This window comes from Pseudonaja textilis, chromosome 2, assembly GCF_049901715.1.
Source record: "Pseudonaja textilis isolate UNSWEBS1 chromosome 2, rPseTex1.2, whole genome shotgun sequence".
Lineage (NCBI taxonomy): Eukaryota > Metazoa > Chordata > Lepidosauria > Squamata > Elapidae > Pseudonaja > Pseudonaja textilis.
Genome location: NC_141991.1, coordinates 107,787,468 through 107,814,943, shown reverse-complemented (window position 1 = coordinate 107,814,943; position 27,476 = coordinate 107,787,468). Strand labels below are relative to the sequence as shown.

Here is a 27,476-nt window from a genome sequence, read left to right as displayed (position 1 = left end):
TGCAATTGCCAGCATCAGTGAAAGTTCATCCAGTATTGGTCTTTACAGATGAGATGAGAGAGGCACTGCCCTGCACTTTGCTCTCTTCTCATGACACAGTTGGGATCAGAACTTCAATTGCTACTCAAGGCAATTGTCAATTGAGTTGCATTCTATTTTATGACCTTTTTTGGCCATCATTGAATGAATCATTGCAATTAGGAAGTGAATCATGAAGTCATTAAGTGAATCCAGCTACCATCATTGACTGCTTATTAGAAACTGGCTGAGAAGTTCGCAAATAGCAAACACATGATTCCAGGACACTGAAACTATGATAAATACATGCTAATTGCCAAGTGCTTGAATTTGAATCATATGACCATGTGGATGCTGCAATGGTCGTAAGTCGAGCACCAGTTGTAAGTTACCTTTTTCAGTGTCATTGTAACTTAGAATGTTGGTTAAATAAATGATTATAAGCTGAAGAAGACCTGTAATGTCTTTCTCCTTGCAATCATGCCACACACCATTATTATACAGGGTTCTCCTGTTGATTGTCCCATGAATGCTGATATTTGTTAATACAAGGGAGGTTTTTAGTTCCTAGAGGTTACACTGGGATTCTTGAGACCTCCAGGAATATTACATGCCAGGCTGTTTGTGTGATTTTTGGTTGGTTGACCATTCTGAAAAGAGTACCAGAGATGTTCAATTATCTCCATTTGTATATTATCTAACCAATGGTAGAATTCAAACTCTTTGGAAATAGTTTTGTAATTTTTTCAGCCTGGTATTGCTACCCTGCCAACCCCACTGGCTCCAGCCTGCTGCCTTCTCTCTGACTATGCCCAGCGAGGTTTTAATGGCAGATGAACTCCACCACACTGCCATGATCAGGGCTTGTGCCCTGAAGCTGTGCCTTCATCCAACTCCTTTATCCTGGGCCAGTGGCAGAAAGAAATTACAATAAAGGTTAGCTGGGGGAGGCAGTGGTAGGTAGTGGCAGACATGTGGGGAAGATAGATGAATGGGAAGAGTTGAAGTCCATACTGTGGTTATAAATGTAGGCCAACTGGCAAGTGCCTATATTTTGATCATGTAACTGGGAGTGCTACAATGGCCATACCTTTGAGGGCTGATCAACTTCAAACAATTGCTGAATGAATGGTAATTAAGTGAGAACTATCTAGCTTCCTTTTGGCTTCCTTTAATAGGAAACTCCTGTTAAAATAGTAACTTGCTTTCTTGGTGATCACTTCAGCACGAAGAATAAGAGAACTCACAGCTCCATCAATTAGTAAAATTTATCGACAATACTATTAAGGCTTGGCCCTTTTTTCTCTCTAAGACAGTTTAAAGTCACATGAACCAGAAAAAGAAAAAACAGTTTTACCTAGTCTCTTGAGCAAATCTCCACCAATCTAAGGAGACATTTTGAAATAAGTGAAATTGCATCAAAATGTTTGTCTGAAACATAAATATAAAAGGATAGAGAGCCTTTTTATCACATATTAAGTTTGGCAATGTTAGGAAACAAGTCTCTAGGTCCTCTATTAGGTCAATAAAAGATTGTGTTGCCTTGGGGTATTTTACCAGTGGTGTACAGGTACCTTATAGCTAACCCAGTTAGAAAAGTTGTTCCCATTTATTTTCTTAGAAGAAATCTTCTGAGCATCAACTTGCTATGAAATGTCTCCCTTCATTAACACTGTGAAACTGATAGATTCATCTTTGTGAATACAGAAAAAAAAATTACGTGCTGTCTGAAAAAAATATTTCTCTGTCAATAAGGCAAGTGCAATTTAGTTTACCTTACACCTAAAATAGTTCTGTGTACAAATATATGCTTGCTATATATTGTAGAGCAGTAACCGCTAACCTTTTGGTCGCCATGAGCCAAAAGTGCCCATGCGTGCATGTACGTGATGCGTGCCGGCTCCCATAATGCAATGTGTGTGCAATCCCCCACCCCTGTGCATGCATGCACCTCTCCTGTGTGCACCCTGTGCATGCGCAGCAGATACCTGACAATCAGCTGGCTGTCAGGAGGCACACGCGCATGTGCAGTGGCTCTGTTCCGGGCGATGCCTTGCGTGCTGGTAGAAATGGCTCTGCATGCCACTTCCGGCACGCGTGCCATAGGTTCGCCATCACGGTTGTAGAGGAAAGTAATGTTTTAGAGTTAGACTGAAGGCATGTAATGAATTTAGTTGAAGGCTTTTGTTTACTCACGGCTTATTCTTCATGATAGCAATTCACCAGGATTATCTGTCAGTAACTGCTGCTTTGTGTTCTTGTAAATGTGTGGTAATGATATCAGTGATAGTATTCAGCGATCATGTATTCCACTGGCCTTGTTTTTTATTGCTTTCAATTTTTTGAAACATCTGATTCTTCCCCAGTAATTCTTGCTTCTGCATTTTGGGTCCGAAATGGTTAAGCTTTAGCTTCATTATTAGTCCTTCCAGTCAGCAATCTGGTTTTAATTTCACCTAATGTTGAATTATTTGTTCTTCTTGTCCAAGGTAGTCTCAAAAATTCTCTCCGGTACCACTGTTCTCAGGCATTGATTTTTCTTCATTCACTTTTTCTGATGGTTCAGGCAGTCACAAACATATGTTGCAACTGGGAAGACCTTGATTCTGACTTGGATATTATCATTAAACAGCAGTTGGTTTTGTGTTTCAGAACTACAAAGATGTTGTTTCGATGAGAGTGAAAACAATGTGTTTTTTTAATTGATTCAGATGTGAGTTATTTACTTAACTATCTAGCTTTAGAATAATATTAAGGTGCATAATGGAATTCTGTGAGAAGAAAATGCAGTTCATACAGATAAAATATATATTTTGTTTTATTTTTATTTTTCTCATTTCTGAACAGCCCATCTTCCTCATTTTAGCACATGTTCTATTGTGCATTTAATATGTTCATTTCTAGTTTTCGGTTAGAGTTGCATTACCGCCTGCTCTTTTTTATTATAGCTGTTTTTCTAGTAATTAGCAGGCCAGGGACTCAAAGCATTTTTTCTGTTCCCAGTTGCAATATTACTAATATTGCTATTACTGTATTAAGGAGGGGAAGAGGGTAAACTATCAGCCACTGAGGTGGGTTTTTGCCAAAACAATTTGCACTAAAACATTTTCATTAAATACAATTAATGTGCAAAATTTCCTGGGGATTTTCTAGTGTAAACTGAATGTTTTTTTTATCAAGAATTACCATATTTTCTTCAGGCTGCTTCTTTTATTGCTCTGTTTTCTTTTTGTTCTTCATACTTGGCTCATCCTTTTAGAGATATTTCTTCATCATTAGAAGCTCTGTCATTGGTGATGGCACCAACACAGTTTCTAATGTACTATCTTCACTGGAAAAAACTGGTAGATATCCAGATATGTATCTGCCTTGAAAATAAACTTTTATCATTTTTATGTCGTAAAATGTATTTGCTGGATGAGTTCCAAATTTTGAATGCAGTATATAAGTTAGCCTATTTGAGGTGCCTTGGTTCAAAATTTGTTGCCCTATGCGGTACCGTTTGTCCCAGATAAAGGTTACCAAAATGAGAGTTTTAGTAGTATACTAGACAATCCATGCCTTGTTGGGTCATTGTTACAGATATATTACCTTGTCTGATTCCTTAGTGTCTTCAGTAATAACAGAACTTCTAATTTACTGGTATCACTAGGAAAGTTGTATACATTCAGAGATTTATCTACCTTGAAAATAACGCATATTGAACAGTCAAACAGTTAAATATCATCACAGGAAATATTTTATTTCATTTTGCATTACAGGTAGTCCTCGACTTATGACCACAGTTGAGCCCAAAATTTATGTTGCTGAGCTAGGCAGTTTTTAAGTGAGTTGTGACTGCAGATGTCAAATGAATCATGCGGTCATTAAGCGAATCCAGTTTTCTCCATTGACTTTGCTTATTGGAAACTGGCTGGGAAGGTTATAAATGAGGATCACATGACCCCAGGACAGTGCAACTGGCATAAATACATGCCAGGTACCAAGTGACTGAATTTTCAACATATGTCCATGGAGATGCTGCAATATTCATAAGTGTGAAAAACAGTCATAAATCACTTTTTTCAGTTCTGTTGTAACTTTGAATGGTCAGTAAATAAATGGTTGTAAGTCAGAAACTACCTCTATGTGATAAACTACTCTGAGGTAATATTTATGTTATAAAATGTTTTATAAAGTTTGCCAAATTTCAATTGCACAAGAGTCATGACTCCCAGATTTTAGATGCATTGTATGGGTTAACACATTTGATGTATCATCATTCAAAATGTTTTGCTCTATGGTTCATGGTATAAATCTTTAAAAAAATCTTTAAATCTTCAGCAGTGAAATTTCAGATTTTTAAACATTTTAATTTTTATTATTTGTGCTATCCTTTGAAACACTTGCCACTTAAAAATTGCTTCTCCTGAATGCAGAACCTGAAAATATTTTGCATGAATGGGCAGAAACTTGCTTTACAAAGAACACTAATTTTAAATAAATTTTTATTTCAAGTAACAAGCATATGGTTTCAGTATTGTCTCTGTGAGTTGTTCCTTATTATTGTTTTGAAGTTCTGAATTATGTCCTAGTATTGAAAATATGTTTTGGGGCTTATTCTGAGATCTCTATTTCTATTTTTTAATTGGACTTGCTTGCAAAATGCTTCCCTGTAAAGTAGATAGATGCCTGAAGGGTAGGATAAAAATTGTTCTAGAAATTAAATTAAAATACAGTGTTTTTTCATTACCACATTTTTATATTTTTTTCTTCTCTCTTAAATTGGTAAATTTATTCCATACATCTTACACTTGGTTGTTTGTAAATAATGTATATAGTTACTGGGCACATTCTAATGAGTAGCTGAAGATTATCCATTTCTTTAAATGTTAAAATGATAATTTTAAATCCAAGATTAAGCTATTAGATACATAAATGAAGACAAGCCATATGCCTTTTTTATTAACCAGGGATAAAGAAGTACATCAGTTCAATCATGTGTTTATAGGGCAAATACTTCTGAGGTGCTTGAAAGAGAAATGTTACACTTCATGTTACTGAAGTAGCAGTTGAGCTGTGTATTACTAAGTTTATGTTAAATACCAACTCTTCCCTTCAGTTAGTTATTACTAGGTATTTCAGTTTCCTGAATTTTTTTCTCTTTGATACCTGAACCAAGAAAGTAGGGAGGAGATAAAAATTCAGAACTATGGCCACGTGAGGGACACCACAGGAAGTGTATTTGTCTGGTTCCTGACTTGTCTTTGCTTTTGTTTTTTGAAGAGCAACTGCACTGAAAGCTGTGAGTGAAGCGGTGTAGAGGTAAGAGAAGGCTGCTTAAAACATCAATTTTCAAATGTCTTTTTTGCTGGGGGAGATACAGGTATTCTAGTGAACTTTTTATTGCAAAACTGTCAGGAAATTGTAACAAGCCCCTGTCATAGAATTTTTAGTACCAATCTTGTAGTGTTACATTGTGATTAAAGCAAATTCTTCTATTTTCTGGAGACAGAATAGCATTTGATATTGCTTGAAATAATCATAGGAGTATTTTTCTCTCTTTTGTTCCTGTGCCAATACACAAGTAAATGTAGGTGAAATGATAACAGAAATGTTTCAAGTTAATAAATTAGGACGGGGGGGGGTATAATGTCAGATTACTTGAAAGAGGGATATCAGTTGATAATGTTATATTTTAAGAACTTGTTTTAAAACAACAACAGCTTCCTGGCTAAGCAGATGAATGCCTACTTTATTTATTTATTAAATGGAATTCTGTCCCAGAATTGCAAGAGGGTCAGACATTCAGTAAGGGAGGGGCATGGTTTTTTGATGGTGGGCTAGTGGTTTGGAATTTCCTTCTCAGAAGAGACATTAATACCACACCTGTTTAGTGACTGTTGAAAAATCAAGACCCCAGTTAAGCTGAATGTTCATTATAAATAGTTTGCTGCTATTTAAGTCATAATTATGAAATTCATTGAGTACTAGATAAAATCAAATCCCAACACTTTAAATCAGTGGTCAACCTGTGGTCCACACACCACTGGGGGGCTTCGGTGTCGTCACAAGGGGTCTGCGAAGGCTTGAAGAAATGTTATGATTTAAATCTTGAGTTAAGTCTTGGGAGTCCATGGCTATAGTTTGTGGCCACAAAATGTATTTAAAGGGGGGCTGTGGTGAAAAATAGGTTGAGACCAACTGCTCTAAATACATAATATGAATTTTGGGCAAATTTTACTTATCATTTTCAGCTATGATCAATGAGATATTTGCAGACCAATTAGAAGCTTATGGGTATAAACATAAAAGCATTCTTCACATGTTCATGAACAGAGAGAGATATACTAACTTCAAATCTGAAATTAATATATATCTTTTGTGAATGATAGCTACTAAACAAGTAATAGTCTTCCACAGTTTTGTCTTATGATCTTTAAACTCTGTCTTGTACAAAATTCAATAGCTGAAGAGTGTGATGCAGTTGTGATATAAAACTTGTACTATTCTATTTAACTATATGCACCAGATTCTAGTATAAGAAAGATGTCATGCCCCTGTCAGAATTTTGATTCCGAGAGGGAGGCCGAGCAGCTGACAGGGTGTGGGAGTGTGGCTCTGTTGTCTCTGGAAGAAACTGGGGAAGAGCACAGTCTGGCTGGGCAGAGCAGGGGAGAGGTAGAGCAAGGCAGAGGGAATTCAGAGGAAGATCCAGGCCCATTCCCTTTTCATCCTAGGGCACACAGGGAAGAATGGAGAAGGGAGCAATGTGAGTTGCATGGCTTACAGGGGAGGAAAGGGCCCTGATTCCCTTCATTAGCTGCAGCTGGGAACACTGTGTTTAAAAAGGGAGTATGCGCACAACAACTTGTTGGAAGTAAATAGTCAGTTATCTTTTATTGTCAAGGCTTATCTGGGTTCCTGGTGTCTTCCCAACTGTGTGTGTTTTGTTGACCCTTGAAGTCTGCAATTCCTTATCCGGCCCTGTCCAGTTAATTGCTGCAGTGTGGTTTGTATGGAGTTTGATTTAAAGTTTATATGTACTTTGTTTTCGGACTGAACTTCTTCCACTTAAAGACTGTTCTTTAAGTTTTTTCTCCGGCCGAATGTAACTGGACATTGGGGACAAAGTTGGAGTTATTAAAGGGACTTTTCTTACTTATGTGACTGTGTTGCCTTTGTGCCACACCCCAAGTCATCACAAAAGAGTAAAAAAATTGCATATATAATTATACTTAACTGCATAATCACTTTTCTTTTAAAACATCCCTCAGTGTTATAACCAGTGGTGGGATTCAATTTTTTTTACTACCGGTTCTGTGGGCATGGGTTGGTGGGCATAGCAGGGGAAGGATACTGTAAAATCTCCAGTCAGGTGGTATTTGCTGGCTCTCCGAACTACTCAAAATTTCTGCTACCGGTTCTTCAGAACTGGTCAGAACATGCTGAATACCACCTCTGGTTATAAACTTTTGTAATATAAGAGCCCTTTGATTATTTTGATATTTATTTTTGCATCTTTTTGAACCCTATAATATCAATATCAAGCAATAACATACAGAACTGACTGCAGTAGTTCAAATGTGGTTTTACCGAATATTTTTCTAAGATGTTGTATTAGTAGTCCTAATTTTCACATCAATTTTATGTTGTATCTGTCTTTACTCAAACTATCTAGTAGATTGAAAAGATCCTTTTCAACTTCTAAAATTAGATGTAATTATATCACCTTAATTGCCACCTTAAACTGAAATATATATTGTTACATATTAACAATATGAATATTAACATATTAACAATATGAACAATTACATATATTGTTCTTATGATAATATGTCAAGGAAACATTGAAGTATATTTCTTAAATTTGATAAATAAAGATATGTATTGAAATGCGTTTGAAATAAAGCATTAGGTAGAATTAAAAAAAACATCAAATGGAAGTTTGTAGCAGACCCATGTTCTTTGTATGTAGTTTTATATAGAATTTTTGATAGCTAAGAATTTGCTCTCTGGAGTCTGATTTGCATCACTGGAAGTGGTCTCATTCCAGTGGAATTCAGATAAAAGGCCATCTGTGTCTAAAATTAGTGATACTTATAGGGTGAGATTTTGGGAAAAGAAAGGGAGGAAGTATCTAAGGGGATAAGTCATCGCCAATCTTTGCAATATAGAACATAAAATTCTGAGTTTTCTAAAAATTTAAGGCATTGATCTTTGGGGTGGAAAGACCAGGAATTAAGCAAATAGAAAGCAAACAGAGAGAAATTTAGAACTGTGCTGGTTAGATGCAGAAATAAAACATAAATCCACATATTTCTACCACTTCAGTACAATCCTTATTCTAATGTTCCTGCAGGTGCATTTTGTGGATCAACAAATGCCATTTCGCAAGATCAGGTATAGCAACCAGCTCCAACTGGATAATTTTCATGTCCTGGTTAATTTGTCCGACCAGCTTTGCTTTGGTCTTCCATGTAGGCATTTGCTATTAATGGTAAACTGGTAGATAGTGTAGGCTATGATATGGGATGCTGCTTTTAGAACTTGGCCATACCACTATAGTCTTCTGGTCCTTCCACAACATTTCTATAGGGTTTGGACTTTATCAAAACATTAACTTTCTTTTACTTCAATCATTCTTTGGTCATATGACTTGTGTGTTTTGGAACATTGCCTTGTTACATCACTTCTTTTCTCTTGAGCTTCAGCTCATTTACAGATACCCTGATATATTCCTGTAGAGTTTGTCAATACAATTCTGAATTCATTATTCCAACCATAATGGCAACCTGTCCTGGTCCAGAGGTAGCAAAGCAGGCCAAACCATGGTATTGCCACTCCCATGTTTCACAGATGGGATAAAGTTTTTCTGTAAGAATTGCATGTGGATGCAAACATAATGCTTTTCATCCAAACCAAAATGTTTTGTTTTTTTTAGTTTCATCCATCCATCCAACATTCTTCCAACATATGTGTGTTTCACAAACTGTAGACAGGCACCAGTGTTCTGTTTTTGAAAAGTAATGACTTTCTCCTACAACTTTGCTAAGCATCATACATTGTTATTCAGTTTTCTCCTGGTGGTGGTGTCATGAACATTGACATTCGCCACTAAGGCTTTTAGTTCTGTAGACAGTACTCTGAGGTTCTTTGAGACTTCCCAGAATATTATAAACCTTGCTCTTGATGTGATTTTGGTTGGTTGACCATTCCTGGGGAGAGTAATAATGGTGTTGAATTGCCTCCATTTATATACATCTACTTGATGGTGGATTGATGTGATTCAAAATCTTCAGAAATAGTTGTGTAATCTTGTCCAGTCTGGTGAGCATCAACAATTGTCTTTCATATAAATTTTATTTAAAGTTTTAAAGAGAATGTAAAAACTAACACAAATATAGAAAAAAGAGAACTAAGAAAGAGAGCAAAAGACTATGGTACAGAAAGAAAGGCTACAAAAAAATAAAAGAAGCTTCTCATTTGCTTTGCAGTAAATAGATGTATGATAACCAAGTTATCTCTTAGACTATATGATTACAAAAAAACCTTCACTTTTTTCTGTTACACATTTTTTCTAAACATCAAAGCTACAATTCATAAATGCATTTTTCTGTTTCATGGAAAAATGCATAAGGGGTTTCCACTCAGTCATAAATGCAAATATTTCTCTAATTAAGAAGTTAATTTAGCCATCTCTGCAAGTTCCATATTTATTTCCAACCATTCATCTCTTGTGGGTAACGTTAAACCTTTCCATTTTGAGCTTATGATAATCACGGCGCAGTTGTCATATTTATAAACAACATTCTATGACTTCTATTTCTAGTCTGTGAGTCCTCAAAGAAAAACCTCAATTGTACTTTAGTTTTTTTAATTTTCTGAATTAATATAAGTTTAATCCATTTTTTAGGACAACTATCTTTCAGGGATCCTGAGAAACCTCCCATTGTACAAGCTGCCACAATCTTCCACATAGCCATGTTGTGAAGATCAGACTTTGATAATAAATACTCAAAATTTTGTTCTTTAAATACAGCAGGACCTCCCACATACCTGATTATAATCTCATTAATTGAAGCCCCTGACTCTAATTTCCCCTGAACTGATAAGCTTTGAATTTACATACTTTTGTGTACACACATATGTAAGTTTGAATGATTTTCTTCCAACCAATAAATGAACAAGTACAATGTTTTTGACTCATGCTTAATTGGGTTCTTGTTATCTAGTTATTCTAGAATGGAATATTTATATTATTTCAATTTTTGTCTTATCTATTCATTTCTGGGGTTTGGTTTCCACAACATTATGTTTTTAGTATTTTTTTTTAGTATTTATTTGATTTGTCAATCGCTTACAAGATACAGGTATAAGAATAAATCTATTTTTGAATACATGAGATATATACTTATAAGAAAAATAAAAAACAATAGGACAGGGACAGTAGGCACGATTGGTGCGCTTATGCATGCTCCCTACAGGCCTCTTAGGAAGGGGGTGAGGTCAATAGTAGACAGTTTAAGGTTAAAGTTTTTGGGGTTGGGAAGAAACCACAGAGTCAGGTAGAGTATTCCAAACATTGACCACTCTGTTGCTGAAGTTGTATTTTCTGCAGTCAAGTTTGGTGTGGTTAACCTTGAATTTGTATCTATTGTGTGCTCTTGTATTGTTATGATTGAAACTGAAGTATTCATTTGCAGGTAGGACATTGCAATGTATGATTTTATATACTATATTTAGATCAGACCGGAGGCGGTGTAGTTCTAGATTTTCTAGTCTAGAGTTTCGAGTCTGGTGGCATAAGATATTCTGCAAAGAGTAGAGGAGCGGAAAACTCTTCTTGTGAAATATTTCTGGACTTTTTCAATTGTGTTAATATCAGATACAAGGTATTAGATCATTGTAGTTGTCTGTGTTTCGACTAGGAAGTACTGGGCTTGATCCATTGCTGTTTACAAATACTGAGCCAAACAATGTGTTAAAGAGGTTTGCTTTGATGGTGTTGTTGTTGCAGTCTTTGCCATTAGGCCCTTTCAGGGGGTGGGATGGACCTTGAGTCTTTTAGTTTGATGATTACAAAATTGTAGAAAGCGCAGGTGGAATTTGTGCGTAGAAGGTTTTCCTCTTGTTTAATGTGATAATTAGTGCATTCAGTTTTTATCTGGTGGCATAGATTTTTGCATCAGCTTTTGAAGTTGGCAACATGACCAGATTGTTGTGAAGCTTTAAATTGTTGAGATAGCTGTTTAAGAAGTTTGCTGTACCTTTCCTTTTCTTTGGGAATAAAATAAAGGATTTTAATCAGTGCTACACTTAGAAAAGAGGCAAGCTGACCTTTTAATACAAAAAGGGAGGTGGAAGAATTAGCATTCACTTACTTAATTGAGGGTGCCAATTTGCTTTTGGTGTCTGGCTCACAAAACACAGGTGCTTAGTTGAGTGGAACAGAATAAGAAAGTATTTTTTATGGAAGTGTATATCAGAAAAAGTCAGAGGAAGATGCTGAAGCTTAATACAGATTTATACTTTTCAAGCTGAAAGGTTCAACCAATGGGAAATGGGAATCTTCCTTGTTTTTTCTTAGATATTTAAATCATATACCTCTGTATAGTTAAAATTTGAATGATAACAGCACTGAGATTTCAGAAAGATTGTTTTGAGCCTTACATTGATGAATAATCTACAGCCCCTAGGCCTTGTTATTAATTAGGATTTTTGAAAATTGAAAGCACAATTATCACTTGCCATTTTTACATTGAAAATTCTATCTCAAACCTGATGTATGATATGGCTTTATCCCCATTGTGTCCTGTGTCTTCTCACCTTCTCAAACATTAAATGTAGTTTTCATTTCCTGAAGGTGCTTTTTCAAAAGGTGCTTTTTCAAACTGGACTTTTTTTGTTTTTCCTTTCCCATCCAAGAAGCTTCTTCAGAACTGGATGAGAGGGGAAAAGTCCAGTTGTCTTTAGATAAAGCACCTTTGGGACAATCGTGACCTGGATGACTGAGAATCTCCATAGACAGATTTTATTTCATTTAAAAAATATGCTTCTGCCTGAGAATTATACCTTTTCACAGCAAAATATTACTTATGTTTAAGTGAATTTATATATTGTTCACTCCCAAATGGTCCTAGAAAACAAGAAAATATCCCTGTTCCACTAACTTTCTGTGTAAGGTTAGGAACACCCTTTGCTTGAAATCTGGATGCCACCAGAAGGCAAGAGGGAGGGAGGGAGGGAGGAAGGAAGGAAGGAAGGAAGGAAGGAAGGAAGGAAGGAAGGAAGGAAGGAAGGAAGGAAGGAAAGAAAGAAAGAAAGAAAGAAAGAAAGAAAGAAAGAAAGAAAGAAAGAAAGAAAGAAAGAATCTGGGAGGCATTGAGACTCCAGTTGCTTCCATTATCCATCAGTCCATGTTCATTGTAGACAACATTTTATTTGCTACCATGTGAATGGTGTGATTTATTGGGGAAAGCACAAGTTAATATGTTTATTTTTGGAGAGCCAGTTTGGTATTTTGGTTAGTCTAGAAACTGTAACTGGAACCCATGAGTTTTGTCTTGCCTTGGGCAAAAAGTCAACTGGATGACCTTGAGACAGTCATTCTTTTTCAGTCCTAAGTAGAAGGCAATGGCAAATTACTTCTCCAATTTTTGCAAGAAAACTATAGAGACTCACTCAGGCAAGAGTCTAGTCTCTCAAAGGCATTAACGTTTTTATATCTTACCTTTCTTTCAAGAGCTTAAAACAGTTTATATGAGGATCTCCATTTATCTTCACAAAAGCAAGCTTCTGCAGGCTGAGACTGACTGACCTAAAATCACATACTGAATTTCCCTTACTGAAAGGTGGATTCGAGACTGGATCTCACTAGTTCTAATTCAACACTGAAAGTCACTTATTACACTATAGTGACTTTCCATTAATACTGGAGGAGTTTGTGTGTTAAAGCTGAATGGAATATATTGATGAAGTGGAATTTGGCCAATATGTGGATTCTGCAGATTAACAGTAGTAAGCCAGGCTTCAGAATGGTAGGCTAATATTGACATTTCTACTTAACCAAGATACTCAAATCTCAAACATAGAGGTAGAATTAGATTGTTGTGGTTATTTGCACATTTAAAAATCATGTTTTCTAATGAAAGAGCTTTTAAGAGTAGATTTTGCAGCCTTCTAATTTTATTTTTATTTTTGATAACTAACATTGGTTTAGAAGCAATTAACATTTGGAATTTTAGCTTCCTAGTCTTGGATTTCAGTCAGTATTTATATTTGGTCAAGAACAGATATGGCCTTTGGTTACTATTATAAAGGTACATGTTAATGATCCTCTTGTTAAGATTGTATTTTACTATTGTCATATTCCTGAGTAATGTTCGTCTTGTAAAAAAAATACTTCTAATTACTGTATATTCTTTGAAGTTGGTCACATAACCAAATGAATTTACTTCTTTTCTCATTATCACTGTGTTCTACAAAATATAAAATATTTTGGTTCTTGTTGAAAGCAAATGTTTCAAGCTGTCCTTGAGTAGTTATCTAGGCTTTTTCCTATCTTGTTGAAGGTATGTGTGTTTTCAGCATATTTGCCTGTTAGGTAAAGCAAATTACTAGAAATATTTTGATAAAAGTCAAAATACAAGTCCTCCTGTAGTTTATTAGGACCTTTAGAATTCTTAGGTTGAGCCTACTTAAAAAAGCACTTATTGACCTGAAATTGCTATGCAATTTTTACTGTTTATGACTAATTTAGCAAGATGGGACAATTAAAATAACAATAACATTTCTTCTTCCATTGGATGCTATATTTTATGTAACTATGATGCTTTTAAAATCTACTTAAATTGATTCTGAGCAAATGTAATATAAATATTTGATACTGTGATTATATGATCAAGTTACAGTTTAAGATAAAAAAATTGTGTAAAATGTCAGAAAAACAGAATGCCAAAATTGAATACAGTTTCAGAAGTATTGCTGATTAGGTTCTAACATGCATTTTTATCAATTTAATTTATTCTCAAAGTTGGGTTTGCTGTTTATTTTGCTTGATATGAAAATAAACCAGACTGTATGTTTTAGATCAGGGGTGTCAAATTTGCGTCATCACGGCGTCATCACATGATGCATTCGGCCCGCGGGCCACGAGTTTGATAGCCCTGTTTTCGATGAAAGGAAACAATTGTTTCTTTAAGGCCTCTCACTCAGTAGTAAGGGATGCTAATGCATTCTTTGGGGGTAGGGGGAGTAGTATGTTTGCTTCTTGAAGATTATGACTGAGACCAAAATAACAGCAGAGATCCAGTGCATGAAACATCCAAAGTCCCATTGAATTCCAAGGGTGTATTGTATCAAGAAATTGCTTTGATTATTTGGATGTTAGTATTATTTTATTTCTAAGATTAATTTCTGCAGAAATGACAAAACAAACAAAAATGGTTTAGCTAGATGCTAAGGACAGTAGGGCTCTTTAATCTTTAGGTAGTGGAAAGGATTTCCTCAACCAAGTAGGGTAAGTTCCCCTGTCAACATTTTCTCTTTACAACTGCATAAAATTCAAGAGGGCGGATTGGAGATTTCTGCTTATTTAGTTTGTAAATAATCAGAGTAAATTAAACTCAGAGGACTATGTTGTAGCTAACAAAGGAAAACAAATCATTTAGCTTGTTAGATGAACTATTTTGCTTCTTGATGACTCCTTCCACTTTGGCAGTTAAATAAGAGGGAATTATGTGTGCTGCACAAAAAAAAAACTGATGAGTTATTCTGGAGAGACTTAAAATCTGTAAATGTATGTAAAAAGCCTTAGATGTATATTGAAAAATGTAATGTAAATTGTTCCCACTTATAAATAGATTTCAGTTTTACGTACACATAGACTTGTAACAAATTATAACGATAATTCTATAACATTTAGTGCTGTTTAGCACATTCTTCCTGATGGCAGCTTCAGACAGTGATGAAGAAATAGCTACTTTAGGGGGGACTTTTTTAAACTTGAAATTATTACACAAGAAAAATGTTTATAACTCTTAGTGATTCTAGGCCTGGTTGCTTTGTTTGGTTCTTATTTTTATGGGAGAAAATAAGTCCACCAACAGGTGCATTCAGAAAATATGAAAATTACAAAAATCAAACCCATTTTACTTTCAATTACTCAAAATACAGTCTGAAAATTTCAGTATTCCAGACTCTATAATTCCAACATTAGACTGTCAGACTCGGAGATAAAATTTAAGTAGAGAGATTCCTCAGTTACTTGAATTAAAAATAAATTAATATACCGTATTCAAATTGTTGAGTCAAAACAAACAGAAATTGCATTTCCAAATCAAAGGCAGGACCACAGTCTTGATTTACATCTTGTGGTATATTCAGGGGTGGGCTGCTGGGGGTTCACAGCAGAGGTGGTATTCAGCAGGTTCTAACCAGTTCTGGAGAACCGGTAGCAGAAATTTTGAGTAGTTTGGAGAACTGGCAAATATCACTTCTGACCGGAGATTTTACAGTATCCTTCCCCTACTATGCCCACCAAGCCACGCCCAGAGAACCGGTAGTAAAAAAAAAGTTAAATCCCACCACTGGTTCACAGGCATTCTGGAGATCCCCTAGCTAAGATTCTGCACAGTTCAGAGAACCTCCAAATCCTACTCCTGGCTGGCCCCACCCACTCCGCCCCTCCCAGGAGTCCCTATGTGGCCCATTTTGAATGCAGGTAGTTACAAGGTGTGCATGGAGGCTCAGGGAGGGTGAAAAACGTGCCTCCTGGAAGTTCAGGAAGGCCAGAAACAGGCCCATTTCTGGCTTCCAGAGAGCCTCTGGAGTACGGGGAGGCCATTTTCGCCCTCCCGGAGGTTCAAGGAAAGCCTCCAGAGCCTGGGAGGGCAAAAACGCCCTCCCTGCCATGGTTCAGGAGGTCGACTAGACCACGCCCACCATGGCCATGCCCACCCAGCAACTGGGCAAAGAACCCGTTGCTAAAAATTTTGAAGCCCACCCCTGGGTATATTGCATTAAGCCATAATTAAATTTGTTTTGTTTGGTTAAGACCAGTGGTGGACTGCTGCTGGTTCAGACTGGTTCGAGCGAACCGGTAGTTCTGACAATCAGCTTGCCCCACCCACCCGAAGCGTGCACTCACCGAACCAGATGTTAATCCGTTGCAGCCCAACACTGGTTAAGACTAATGGGTAAACCCAGCCACTAGTATGTTTACTTCTGTCCTAAAGTACAATGTGAGGCCTTTATGCAGTTAGGAAATGCTGTTACTTTGTGGTCCCGAAAACTCTTCTCTCTCTTCAGTTGCAAAAAACTCCCTCTATTTTGAGATAAAAAGTATGCAAGAACTGTAGTAGAAGCTACTACAGCTACTACTGTAGTAGAAGTAGAAGAACCCCACCCCAATTCCAGGCAAAAAGTAATAATCCCAATTCTACTCTCTTTCAAAACATGGTCCGCCCACCCGACAGCTGATTGTCGGGTATCTGGAGTGCATGTGCAGGGGCCAGGGGGTGCGGGAAACAAGTGCACATGCGCAGAGACGTGTGGCGTGCACAGGGGTTCGCATGCACATATGCAGGGGTCATGGGCCCCCCCCCGCACGCATTGTCTTCTGGGTGCTGGCAAGCGAGAGCGCACACAGTTTTCTGCACAGGAGCCCAAGAAGGTTAGCCACCATTGGTCTAATACAATACAAAAGTCCACAAATTAAGCACCAAAGTTAATAAAAGAGCTATAAATGTAATAATTAATAAAGCCATGTATCTTCAGAAATAAACTGAAATATTTATCTACTACATTAAAATGATAAAATAAATAATGACCAGATATGAGTGCCAGCAAGGAAAACATTATGTTCTGATAACTTTTTTTCCTCACTTGCTTACTTTTGCCATGAATCTCCTGAAACAAAACATTTTTAAGGAAACAGGAGAAATCTATGATAGAAGATTCTTAATTTCCAAACATGGCTGATCTCACATAGACTGAGACAAAATAAAGAACTTGGGAGTCAACTAAATATGCCTTATTTAGGGCTCATATATTTTATTCTTTCAAGTCAAAGTTATTGGATCATTTTGATCCTGTAGTCCTAGTGTCCCTTTAGGTCTGCTAGAATATAGAAACATGGAACACTTTTGCAAATACTACATACATCTTGTTTAGATTTCTTATATAGAAAGCAGTTTGCCTGATACATAGTTTCGACATTATTTTCCCTTTCTCCTCCATGCTGCATCGAGAGCCCAGGATGGGTTGACTCCTTCCTATGATGTCATTTAGCTGAGTCTGTACTAAGATATAAAAGCCAGACCCTGGAAGTTACCCCAGCTTTTGACTCAGCTCCTTTCAGTCAGTAGCTGTGTCTCTGAAAGCGTTCTGTTAGATAGCACTCACTAGCGATCTTCAGTACCTTTTTTGCTCGCTTCAAGCAGGTCCCAGGGCAGCTGCTCTTCCAGGAGAGCAGGGCGCTCTCTCTCCTGCAACGTTGGGAGCCTTCTGCCTCTGCCTTTGAGCATAGACCAGGGAATATCCAAGATGTTGTCTCATTGGCCACTAGGCTGGGATTGGCTGAAGGCTTCAAGCAAATTCTTCGACCTCTGAAAAGAGCTCAGGCCCTTCTCCCTTCTCAATCTATAAGTTCCCTGCCTCATCACCCTGATTTAAGGCAAGACCTTTGACCAAAATTTTTCAGAGAAAGAGGACTCTCGCCCAGAGCAGACATCTTCTGCATTAGTCTTCAATCCTTCTCTCTTCAGGCCATTACTCAGCAAGGCCTTGGTCACTGCCAAGCTGTCGCCAGAGGAAGTGGCTCCCGAGCCACAAGGAAATCCCTCTAGCCAGGGAGATGCACTCTTCTCCAAGCATGCAGGGGTTTTGCCTTCTCCCACTTTGCTCCTGGACATGGTCAAGGAACAGTGCGCTTCCCCTTCGGCAGGTCCTTGCCCATCTTCTCTGGATAAGTGTTTCTACAACATCAGCGCAGCCTTGGACAATGCCCTGGCAGTGCTTTCTGTTGACATTCCGGCGCTGCATCGGCTGTTCGGCCTTCAACAGCAGCATCCTTTTTTCACGAGGGCATCATACAGTGGCTGCACCAACTCCAGATTAGATTGCCTACATCTGACCAAGACCTTAATAAGATTATCGCAGCGGCGGAATTCACTGCAGATGCCACTCTCAATTCTGCCAAATTTGCATCTAGGGCCATGGCATCTTCAGTAGCAGCAAGAAGACTGTTATGGCTCAAAAATTGGCAGGCAGAGTCACGCCGTAAATGGAAGCTGACTTCAGTTCCATTCGTGGGCGATAAGCTTTTTGGTGATGCTCTGGAACCTTATTGCATCGAAATCAGAGATAAACCAGAGATTCTCTCTTCCTCTGGAAAGAGAGCTGACTATCGCCCAGCTCCTTATCACCCTCCTGCCTTTCGAGCAGAGACCTCATCCCGCTTCCCCCAGTCTCAGAGTCCATACTCCCATCGCCAAGACCAACGTGCGGAAACATCTGGCAGGCAACAACCTTCTACTGGTAAACAGCCCTTTTGGGGGGGTGGGGGTCATTCCTTTGTCACTCTAAGTAATCCCTCGTTCTCCCCACCCATCGGAGGTCGCCTAGCCTTCTTTGCCTCCAAATGGGAGGAGTCAACGACAGATGCCTGCGTGCTCTGCACTATTAGGTAAGGGTTACAATTGGATTTCCTAATGCCACCCCCAAAAGGGGGGGGGGGTAGAAAAAATTGTTTGTTTTTGAGCTGGCCTGTCTCTCGGGACATTTCAAGGCAGGACCTCATGAAACAGGCCATTCAACACCTTCTTGAAATCCGAGCTATTCAACCTGTTGCCCCCTCTCAACAGAGACATGGGCTTTACTCTTGCCTTTTCATCGTTCCCAAAGCCTCAGGGGCGGTGGCAAACCATCCTGGATCTAAAAATTATCAACCAATTTGTAAAATACAGACAAATTAAAATGCATACTCTGCATTCTATTTTAGAGAATGTTCGGGAGGGCGATCTCCTCTCTTCCATTGATCTCATGGAGCCTTCCTCCACATCCCCTTTTGGCCTCATCATCGCCAGTTTCTCCGTTTCTGTTATCAGAATACCCATTATCAATATCAAGCACTTCCCTTCGGCCTCTCATTGGCTTCAAGGGTCTTCACAAAGGTTCTGGCGGCATTGAGGGCATCTCTGCGTTCTGTTCCACTGAGGATCCAATGCTACTGGGACAACATTTTGATTCTGTCCTCCTCTATCCATGCAGCCCATGGGGATCTGCAAATTACCCTGTCATATCTCCAGAGCCACGGATTTTTCCACTCCCATCCACTCCAATGGTTCCTGCTTCCCTACCAACGAACAGGAACCAGCCTCTCATCCATCAAGGTCCCGCTCCCGCCACAAATCTGGAGATCTCTCAATTGGTGCCCTTCCCCGTTAATCCGGAAGGGACTCCCTTTCAGGGTCCCAGACAGGCTAGTGATAACCACTGATGCCAGCCTCCTGGGTTGGGGGTCCCATATGCAGGGCCAGATAGCTCAGGATCTTGGTCCAGGTCAGAGCTGGCCCTTCCCATAAATTGGCTAAAGTTCAGAGCCATTTTTCTAGCTCTCAGGCATTTCAGGCACTCAGTGACCGGCTCTCATGTTCTAGTCCTTATGGACAACATGGCCGCCATAGCTCATGTCAACCAGCAAGGGGGGACGAGATCCAGAGCCCTCATGGGAGAGGCGCTACGATTGGTGTTATGGGCAGAGAAACACCTGTTGTCAATCTTGGTGGACCATATCTCTGGGATCGACAACTCCCAGGCCGACTGGCTCAGCAGGACCCTAGTCGACCAGGCAGAATGGTCCATTCCTCCATCTCTATTCAGGGACCTTTCCCACAGATTCAGAACGCTAGAGATGGATCTCTTCTCCACTCCTCAAATCGCCCAGGTTACCAGATTCTTCACCAGGTTTCCTTGCCAGGGAGCTAAGGGGACCAATGCTCTTTGGTGCAGATGGCCCAAAAGTCTCCTCTATGCCTTTCCCCTGCTTCCCATCATTCTGGCAGTAATTCGGAAGATGTTGGAGGAACGAGCGGAGCTAGTCCTCCTGACACCCTTATTGGCCAAGGACGCCCTGGTTTGCAGACCTGGTCAACCTATCGGTGGCTTCTCCTTGGAGGATCCCAGCCCATCTAACCTCCCTTCATCAGGGGATTCTGCTCCACCCGGAGCCCCTGTGACTCAAGTTGACCATGTGGCACTTGGGCGGCAGTGGCTAGGGGTGGCTGATCTTCCTGAAAGGGTCATCATCGCTATCTTGGCATCTCGGAAACCTTCTACAAGGCGCATCTATGATGCCACCTGGAAGGCCCTTCCCGAGGGTTCCTTAGGGAGGGTCTCTCTCCTGCTTCAGCCCAGTTGGCAGAGGTTCTTAGATTCCTTCAGCATGATCTGTAGAAAGATTTGGCCCCCAACACCTTACGCAGGCAGGTTGAGGCCCTCTCCTCGGTTCTTTCATGGAGTTCGCTTCCTTCCTTATCCCATCACCCTTCAGTCAGGAAGTTTTTTTGAAAGGGGGACTTCCAACCTGCACCCCCAGTGGTTCACAGGTCTCCTTCCTGGGATCTTCATGAGGTCCTTAATGCCCTTATGAAGCCCCCCTTTGAACCCCTTAGAACATTGTCTCTCCATTTCCTGACTCTGAAGGTAGTGTTCCCCATTTCCATCACTTCAGCCAGGCGGGTATCCGAGCTTGCTGCTCTTTCCATCAGACAGGACCTTTGTTCCTTTCACGTTGATAGGGTTGTCCTCAGTCTGGACCCCTCATTTCTTCCAAAGGTTAACACCTGTTCCACAGGTCCCAGGACATTATGTTGCCTGGCTTCTGCCCCCTCCCGCACCATGACTTAGAGCAGCAGTGACACACTCTAGACATAGGAAGGGCTCTTAGAATATACATTAAGCACACTTCTTCCTTCAGGAAGTCAGAAGCCATGTTTGTTTCCTTTTCCCTTCTCACTTAGGGCACAAGGCCTCTTCTCCTACTATTAGCAGGTGGGTCAGATCTTGCATTGAGCAGGCCTACAAAACTACAGCCTTCCGGTTCCTCGAAGTCTGATGGCGCACTCTACCAGAAACATGGCCACTTCAGCTGCCTGGGCGACCCAAGCACCCTTGGAGGAGATCTGTCACATGGACATCTCCCTCTCCTTTCATCAGATACTACCATCTGGATGCCTTTGACTTGGCAACTTCAGCCTTTGGCAGACGGGTGCTTCAACGAGTGGTTCAACAGTTGGTGTGATGAGCCGGACGAGGACCCGCCCATGGACATGCAAGTTTTGGTTATGTCCCATCCTGGGCTCTCGATGCAGCATGGAGGAGAATGGGCATTGGTAGAAGTTACCCTGAACACCCTTTCTATCTATGCTGTGAGAGAGCCCAGATTTGTCAGGAGATGGTAAGTCATATTTCTGTATTCATTTGTGCTTTCAGAGACACCTTTCAGTCTGTCAAGTATCTTTGCCAAAGCTGGGGTAACTTCCAGGGTCTGGCTTTTATATCTTAGTACAGACTCAGCTAAATGACATCATAGGAAGGAGTCAACCCATCCTGGGCTCTCTTGCAGCATAGATAGAAAGGGCGTTCAGGGTAACTTCTACCAACGCCCATTTCCTGTTCCCTTTTGATAAAGCTATGTCATTTGATCATATGAAATGGCATACTAGCTTTGTGATTTACAGTTTGATTATGTTAATCATATTAAGAGTCTAAAGGAAGTTGTCTTACTTGGTTGGGGATTGGGGCCTTATTAACCAATTTATTTACTGTAGGACAAATGACTCATCCATGAACATATCTTGTACTGTTCACACTGAAATGCTCTCGTTATTTCCACATTTACACGTACATTATTTCTTGCTTTAAATTTAGACCTGGATCATGATGATGATTTCCAAGCTTAATTTGCATTGGTGAGCTTTCTTGACTGGCTGTTCCTGTGTAAAGTTTGTTAATCCTTTGGGAATAGGTTGCTGATGTAAGAATTCTTTTGCATTTGCAATAAAAGTAATATAAATTATTACATGATGTAAATACTGAAATAAGCTTTCTTGTTTCCCTACTTTAGTTCAGACAAGATTTTAGATGCTTTTTTTACAAAAACATGCAATTAGTATTGATGAAAACCATTGCAAATAACGATGTTCTAATTCTGCTGGTTAATAGTGAATGTGGAATATTAGACTGCAACCAAATGTTCCAAATGAAAACTGTTCGTTTGTGTTGAGCAGACAAAACTGTTTACAGAATTCTGTACATTTGAAAAACTCTTGATTTTTGACACTATAGGTCAGTGGTGGCTAACATTTTTGGGCTCCTGTGCCAAAAATTCTGTGTGCACACTGGCGCGTGTGTGCTAACATGCCAACACCCAGAAGGGAATGCACGCGCCCTGCCTCATGTTCATGAGCATGCAATCTCCCCCGACGCCCCCCCCCACACCACTGCCCCCTATGTCCCCTTACCTGCACTGCGCCAATGGGCCTATTTGGCCTGCAGAGGCTTTTTTCAAGCCTCTGGGAGGCCGAAAAAGGCCTCAAACCAGCCGAAAATCAGCTGTGAGGCGCAGTGAGGTAAGTTTGCCTGCAGCTCGCATGCTGGCTCAAATGGCTCCGTGTGCCACAAGTTCGCCATCACGACTATATGTAGTCCTTGAGTTACACCAACAATTGGATTGGGATTTCCATAGTTGCAGTAGGAGTGATAAAGCACAATATCATGTGATGCACTGCTTAATGACAGCAATCCTGTTACTCTCAGTTCCTATCATAACCCCAGGTTGTATGAGTTATTGAGCGGGGAAAAGCAGTGGGAAGGTGCAGGTGCCATGGGAGTGGTGGAGGTGCTGCAGGCAAGCACTAGAGAACTTAGGTAGGTCAGCAGAAGCTGGCAGAGGCCTCAGGTGGGTCAGCGGAGGCTGCTTGGGGTGACCTTAGGTGGGTCATCGAAGGGTTCAGGAGGGCGAGGTGGTGCTGCAGGCACACTATGGAGTGTGGATAAACAGGGGTGCTATGAAGTAACAGATTCCTCAGAACTGGCACTCTGTAACAGGCTCCTTGGGAGGAAAAGCTGTGGGAGCAACTTTCTAGGGCAACTTGCAACCTTCCCCGCTGGTTTCCTCATTGATTTTGCTTGTAGGAAGCCAGAAGGGAAGATTGCAAATGGCAATCACATGATGTGGCTCGCTGCGATGTAATTGTGAGCCAGGCATCTGAGTGTGCAATCACATGACTGCAATGGCTGGAATTTCAAAGAATAGTCATAAATCCACTTTTTAAATACTGCTGTAACTTTGACCTGTCACTGAATGAATAGACTAAGTCAAGAACTATCTGTTATCTTTTAGTGTTTGCAATTAATTGTATTCATTTAAAAACCATGTAGTAATAAGTACTTGAGAATCCAGAATTATTAAATCAAAATAGTGCAGATGGACTCAAGGTTTAAATTATTCAGTTTACATTATGTTAGTAAATATTGAAGCAATGCCTCTTCAATTGTTTTACATGTTGTTTTTAAATAACCTACTCGGTTTCCTAAGAAAATTCAAATATTTTTGAGTAAACAAAGATGTATTCCTATACCATAAGTACACTTGCTTGCTCACTTGCACATCAAAGCAAAATTGTATAGAATTGTGTCTAAAATACATGTATTCTTCTAAATGTGTAGGATTCCCAGCGAGGGCATCAAATATGATGGATCATCAAGCTAAGGGCCATCTACCTTATTTAGACCAGTTCTTACTTCTGTAGTTTTCTCACTGCCTTCCAGCAAAACTAACTGTTCAAACTAAGCAAAACTGTCCTCTGTTTGTGCAGCACAAACTTATAAGTGGGAAGGCCTAGAAGTTAATAGTATGAAATAACATATGAAAGTAGATACAGAAATTTCCTTTTCTAGCATTAACATGTAATTTTTAAAAAGTTAATCTACCTTTTCATATAATATATAATAAATCAAAACACTTCTTGCTTTCTTCTGAATCGCATTTCATGTTCTTTTTTTAAAAAAAACACATTTTATTAATTTTCAAAGACAATACATAAACAAACAAAACATAAAACATAAGAACATAAAACATCTTTTCTAAAAACTTCTTATTGAGTTTTAACAAAACAAATAAAACATCTTATTTGAGTACAGCATAGTTCCAAATTATCACATTTCCATACAAACACAATTTAATATGCATATTCGTCTTATGTATTCAACTTCATATCTTATTACTCTTTTTCCAACTTCTCACTATTTCTTCCTTAACTTCTATTCAAATATATTTCTTTTACCTAAATTTCTATATCTTTTTATTCATTGTACTTATACTTTCATCTGTCTTATTTACAATTTCATATGTTCTCTTCCAACATTCTTCCAAAATTTTATTAATTCTCAATAAACAAACATAGACAAACAAAACACATAACATGAAAACATAAAAGTTCTTTTTAGAAAGCGGCTTAACCCCAAGTTACATCTTTTTGTACAGACATAAATCAAATTCATGCTCACCTTATATACTATTTCATATCTTATTTAACATTCTACATTTTCTATATGCCTTCTCCCCTCTTTTCACTCTCTTAATTCTATTTTATTTACTTCATCTCAATTTAAATCATTATACTTGTATCTTTTGTCCGTTCTTTTTCAATTATCTATTTATCTTTTCTCTAATACAAAATTTCTCCTGTAATCACTGGTTGAAGTATGATGCCTTTCTATCTTTCCCCTAAATTTAACACTTAAAATAATATATAATTTCCATTCTGATTCTGCTTAGTACGTTCTGTATAATACATTTAAAAATAAAAAAATAATAAGCTTATAGTAAAAACAATGTTCCATAGCAAATTAAACTCTATTATTAAATCTTAGACATTTTACACATTCCCTTTAATATTCTATTAACACATATAATATTTCAATTTTCTAACTCTATTTCAAATACAAATACTACAATACAATCTTATGTACTTTTGCAGAATCTCTTTTTAAATTGTATTTTACCCTTTGTCTCTAAAAAAAACCCTGTTTTTTAACATCTTGTTTTAAGCCTTTATAACTTCTCTTCCCCTTTTCCCCTCCTTTCTTGTCGAATCTAGCCTTTTTACCCCCGCATCTCTCAATCTCCGCCCTTAGTCTCCCCTCTCTGTCGTATTCCTCTTTTCTGTTGCTTTCTGACATTATATCGATTTTTCACCTTATTTTTCCCTTTCTTGGTTGTTTTTTTAGATCTCGAATTCTCCATTTTCTTTACCCTTTTTCCCTTTTCTTCCTCAACTAAAATTGTTTGTCCATTAAAGATGGCTTCTTCTTCTTCATCATCCCAGCTTTCTTGTTGCTGTAATTCCTGATAGGTAGAAATCACCATTTCTAAGAAGTGAAAAACAGATCCAGAAGAGCCCTTGCCTTCTTGTTCCTCTTCTTTTAGCTTTTTAAATTCCATTTTCAATTCTTCAACAGATAATGCCATTGTGAGATTTTTTTAAACAACCCAAATGTTTTTAGTCTTTTCAAAAAATAGTTTGCAAAAGTCCCAAAGTCATCAAGCAATCCAATTCAACACAAACTGTTTCATTTAGCACTTTCTTCTTTTAATACTTTCTCTTCCTGGGATAGAATTCAATTACACAGTTCCAAAATGATTTTTTAGAAGTCTTATTGCAGTTTATCTCTAATCTTATAAGCTCCAAGCAGTCTCCTCCAGCAAAATCTTAATATAAATCATTTACCTCTCCCTTCCCACTTATAGCAAAAAAATAATAATTTTTTAATTCCAGTGTTGAGAAATCTTTAATGTCCCCTTGGCTTTAATTTTCAAAATTAATTACCTACTGTTGCCAAAGTGGGTTTTTCCGATTTCCATCTGCTATCTCCGTAGGGAAGGAGAGTGAGAAAAAAATAACTTTCCCTTTTCACTTTCATCCGCTGCTTTTTACGATTTTCTTAGGAAACAATGTATCATTTAAAAAGTTAAATTTCCAGGGTATTTAGATGTTACTTGTCCTGGTTCAGCCAAAAACTTTCACTTTCTCAACTTCCTCCTGCACATTCTTGTCTGGCTGAAAGGTTCTTTGGGGCGGCCATTGCTGACCACTGCTCCACCGCCTTTGGAAAAGGGAGTTAAGCCGGCTGAGGAGAGGGGTTACGATACCCCCGGACCCCTGCCCAGATCTCCCCTGTCTTCAGTTATCTCTACGGGATAACTATAGCCTCCAAATCCAACTGGATCGGAGGCACTCCAGCAGCGAGCGCAGCAGGAACCGCACACAATCGCGGATTCCTGCCGCCGCCGAAGCCTTACAAACCGGAACTCACATTTCATTTTCTTGAGTTAGGGTAGGGTAGGCAGTTTGCAGGCTGCCCTATTCTACACTGGTATCAAAGTAAATTTTCCAGTACCAGATCTGCCATCTTCTTTTCTGTTCCTGCAAAATATACTCCTGAGTATTGTAAGGAGAGAGAGAACTTCAACTGATAGAAATACTTGATGCCTTTCCTTAATCTTCTCATATAGTTGCAAGTTCCCATTTCTTTAGACTGTACATTTATTAGTAAGGAATTAATGCAAAAGGTTTCTACAAACTATCTGCCCTTTCTTTATCTCTCGATTCTTTTGCTCTGATACCTATTTGATAGCACATAGCTGCCACAAAGATGGTAATCTAATTTTAACTCAACTGAAACAAAATTCAGTAATGGAAAAATTAAACTGAATGTTAATTCACTAGCTTGCTTGTGGAAAGTAAAAGGCAAATGGAAAAACACCAAGTATAGGTGTTGGGGAAGAAGTCTTGATTGATGAATAATGAATGAATAATTTATTCACATCTACCATATGTTTGCCCAGCTTTTTTATGAATATATCTAAATGCCAACTTAAAACAAGAAGGGAGAGTGATTTGGTGTGAATCTGTGCTGGGGCTCAGTTGAACTTTCCAGCTATAACTCAAACCAGTCTCTTTCTCTCTGCAGATACCTGAAGGAATTCCGCACAGAGCAGTGTCCCCTGTTTGTGCAGCACAAATGTACTCAGCACAGGCCCTACACATGCTTCCACTGGCACTTTGTTAACCAGCGTCGTCGCCGATCTATCCGCCGTCGGGATGGCACCTTTAACTATAGCCCTGACATTTACTGCACCAAATATGATGAGACCACAGGGATCTGCCCTGAAGGAGATGAGTAAGTTACTCAAGGCTGTATTTTACTTGACCTGACGGAAAGTCCAGTCCATATTAACAGAAGAAAATTCATAAATTCAGCTTTTAAAAACTTTGAGAGAAATATATATATATATTCCTCTCAAAGTGAAAGGCTATGTTTCAAAGTTTTGTGCTTTGGAACAATTCTAGAGAAATTTGTGAGATTTATCATAAAATAATTGTTTAGAGGATTGAATCCTTACATATGTC

The 27,476-nt window shown here is 38.8% G+C and overlaps 1 protein-coding gene across 3 annotated transcripts in view; it reads left to right on the top strand.

Annotated features, from left to right (window-relative positions):
- The window catches only part of UNK (unk zinc finger), a 61,976-nt gene that overhangs the window by 9,238 nt on the left and 25,262 nt on the right, over nucleotides 1-27,476 (top strand). For all 3 annotated transcript variants that reach the window (XM_026702008.2, XM_026702007.2, XM_026702006.2), the window contains exon 2: nucleotides 27,037-27,246. In XM_026702008.2, coding sequence (XP_026557793.1) covers nucleotides 27,037-27,246 — 210 coding nt within the window. The remainder of the gene's footprint in view (nucleotides 1-27,036; nucleotides 27,247-27,476) is intronic.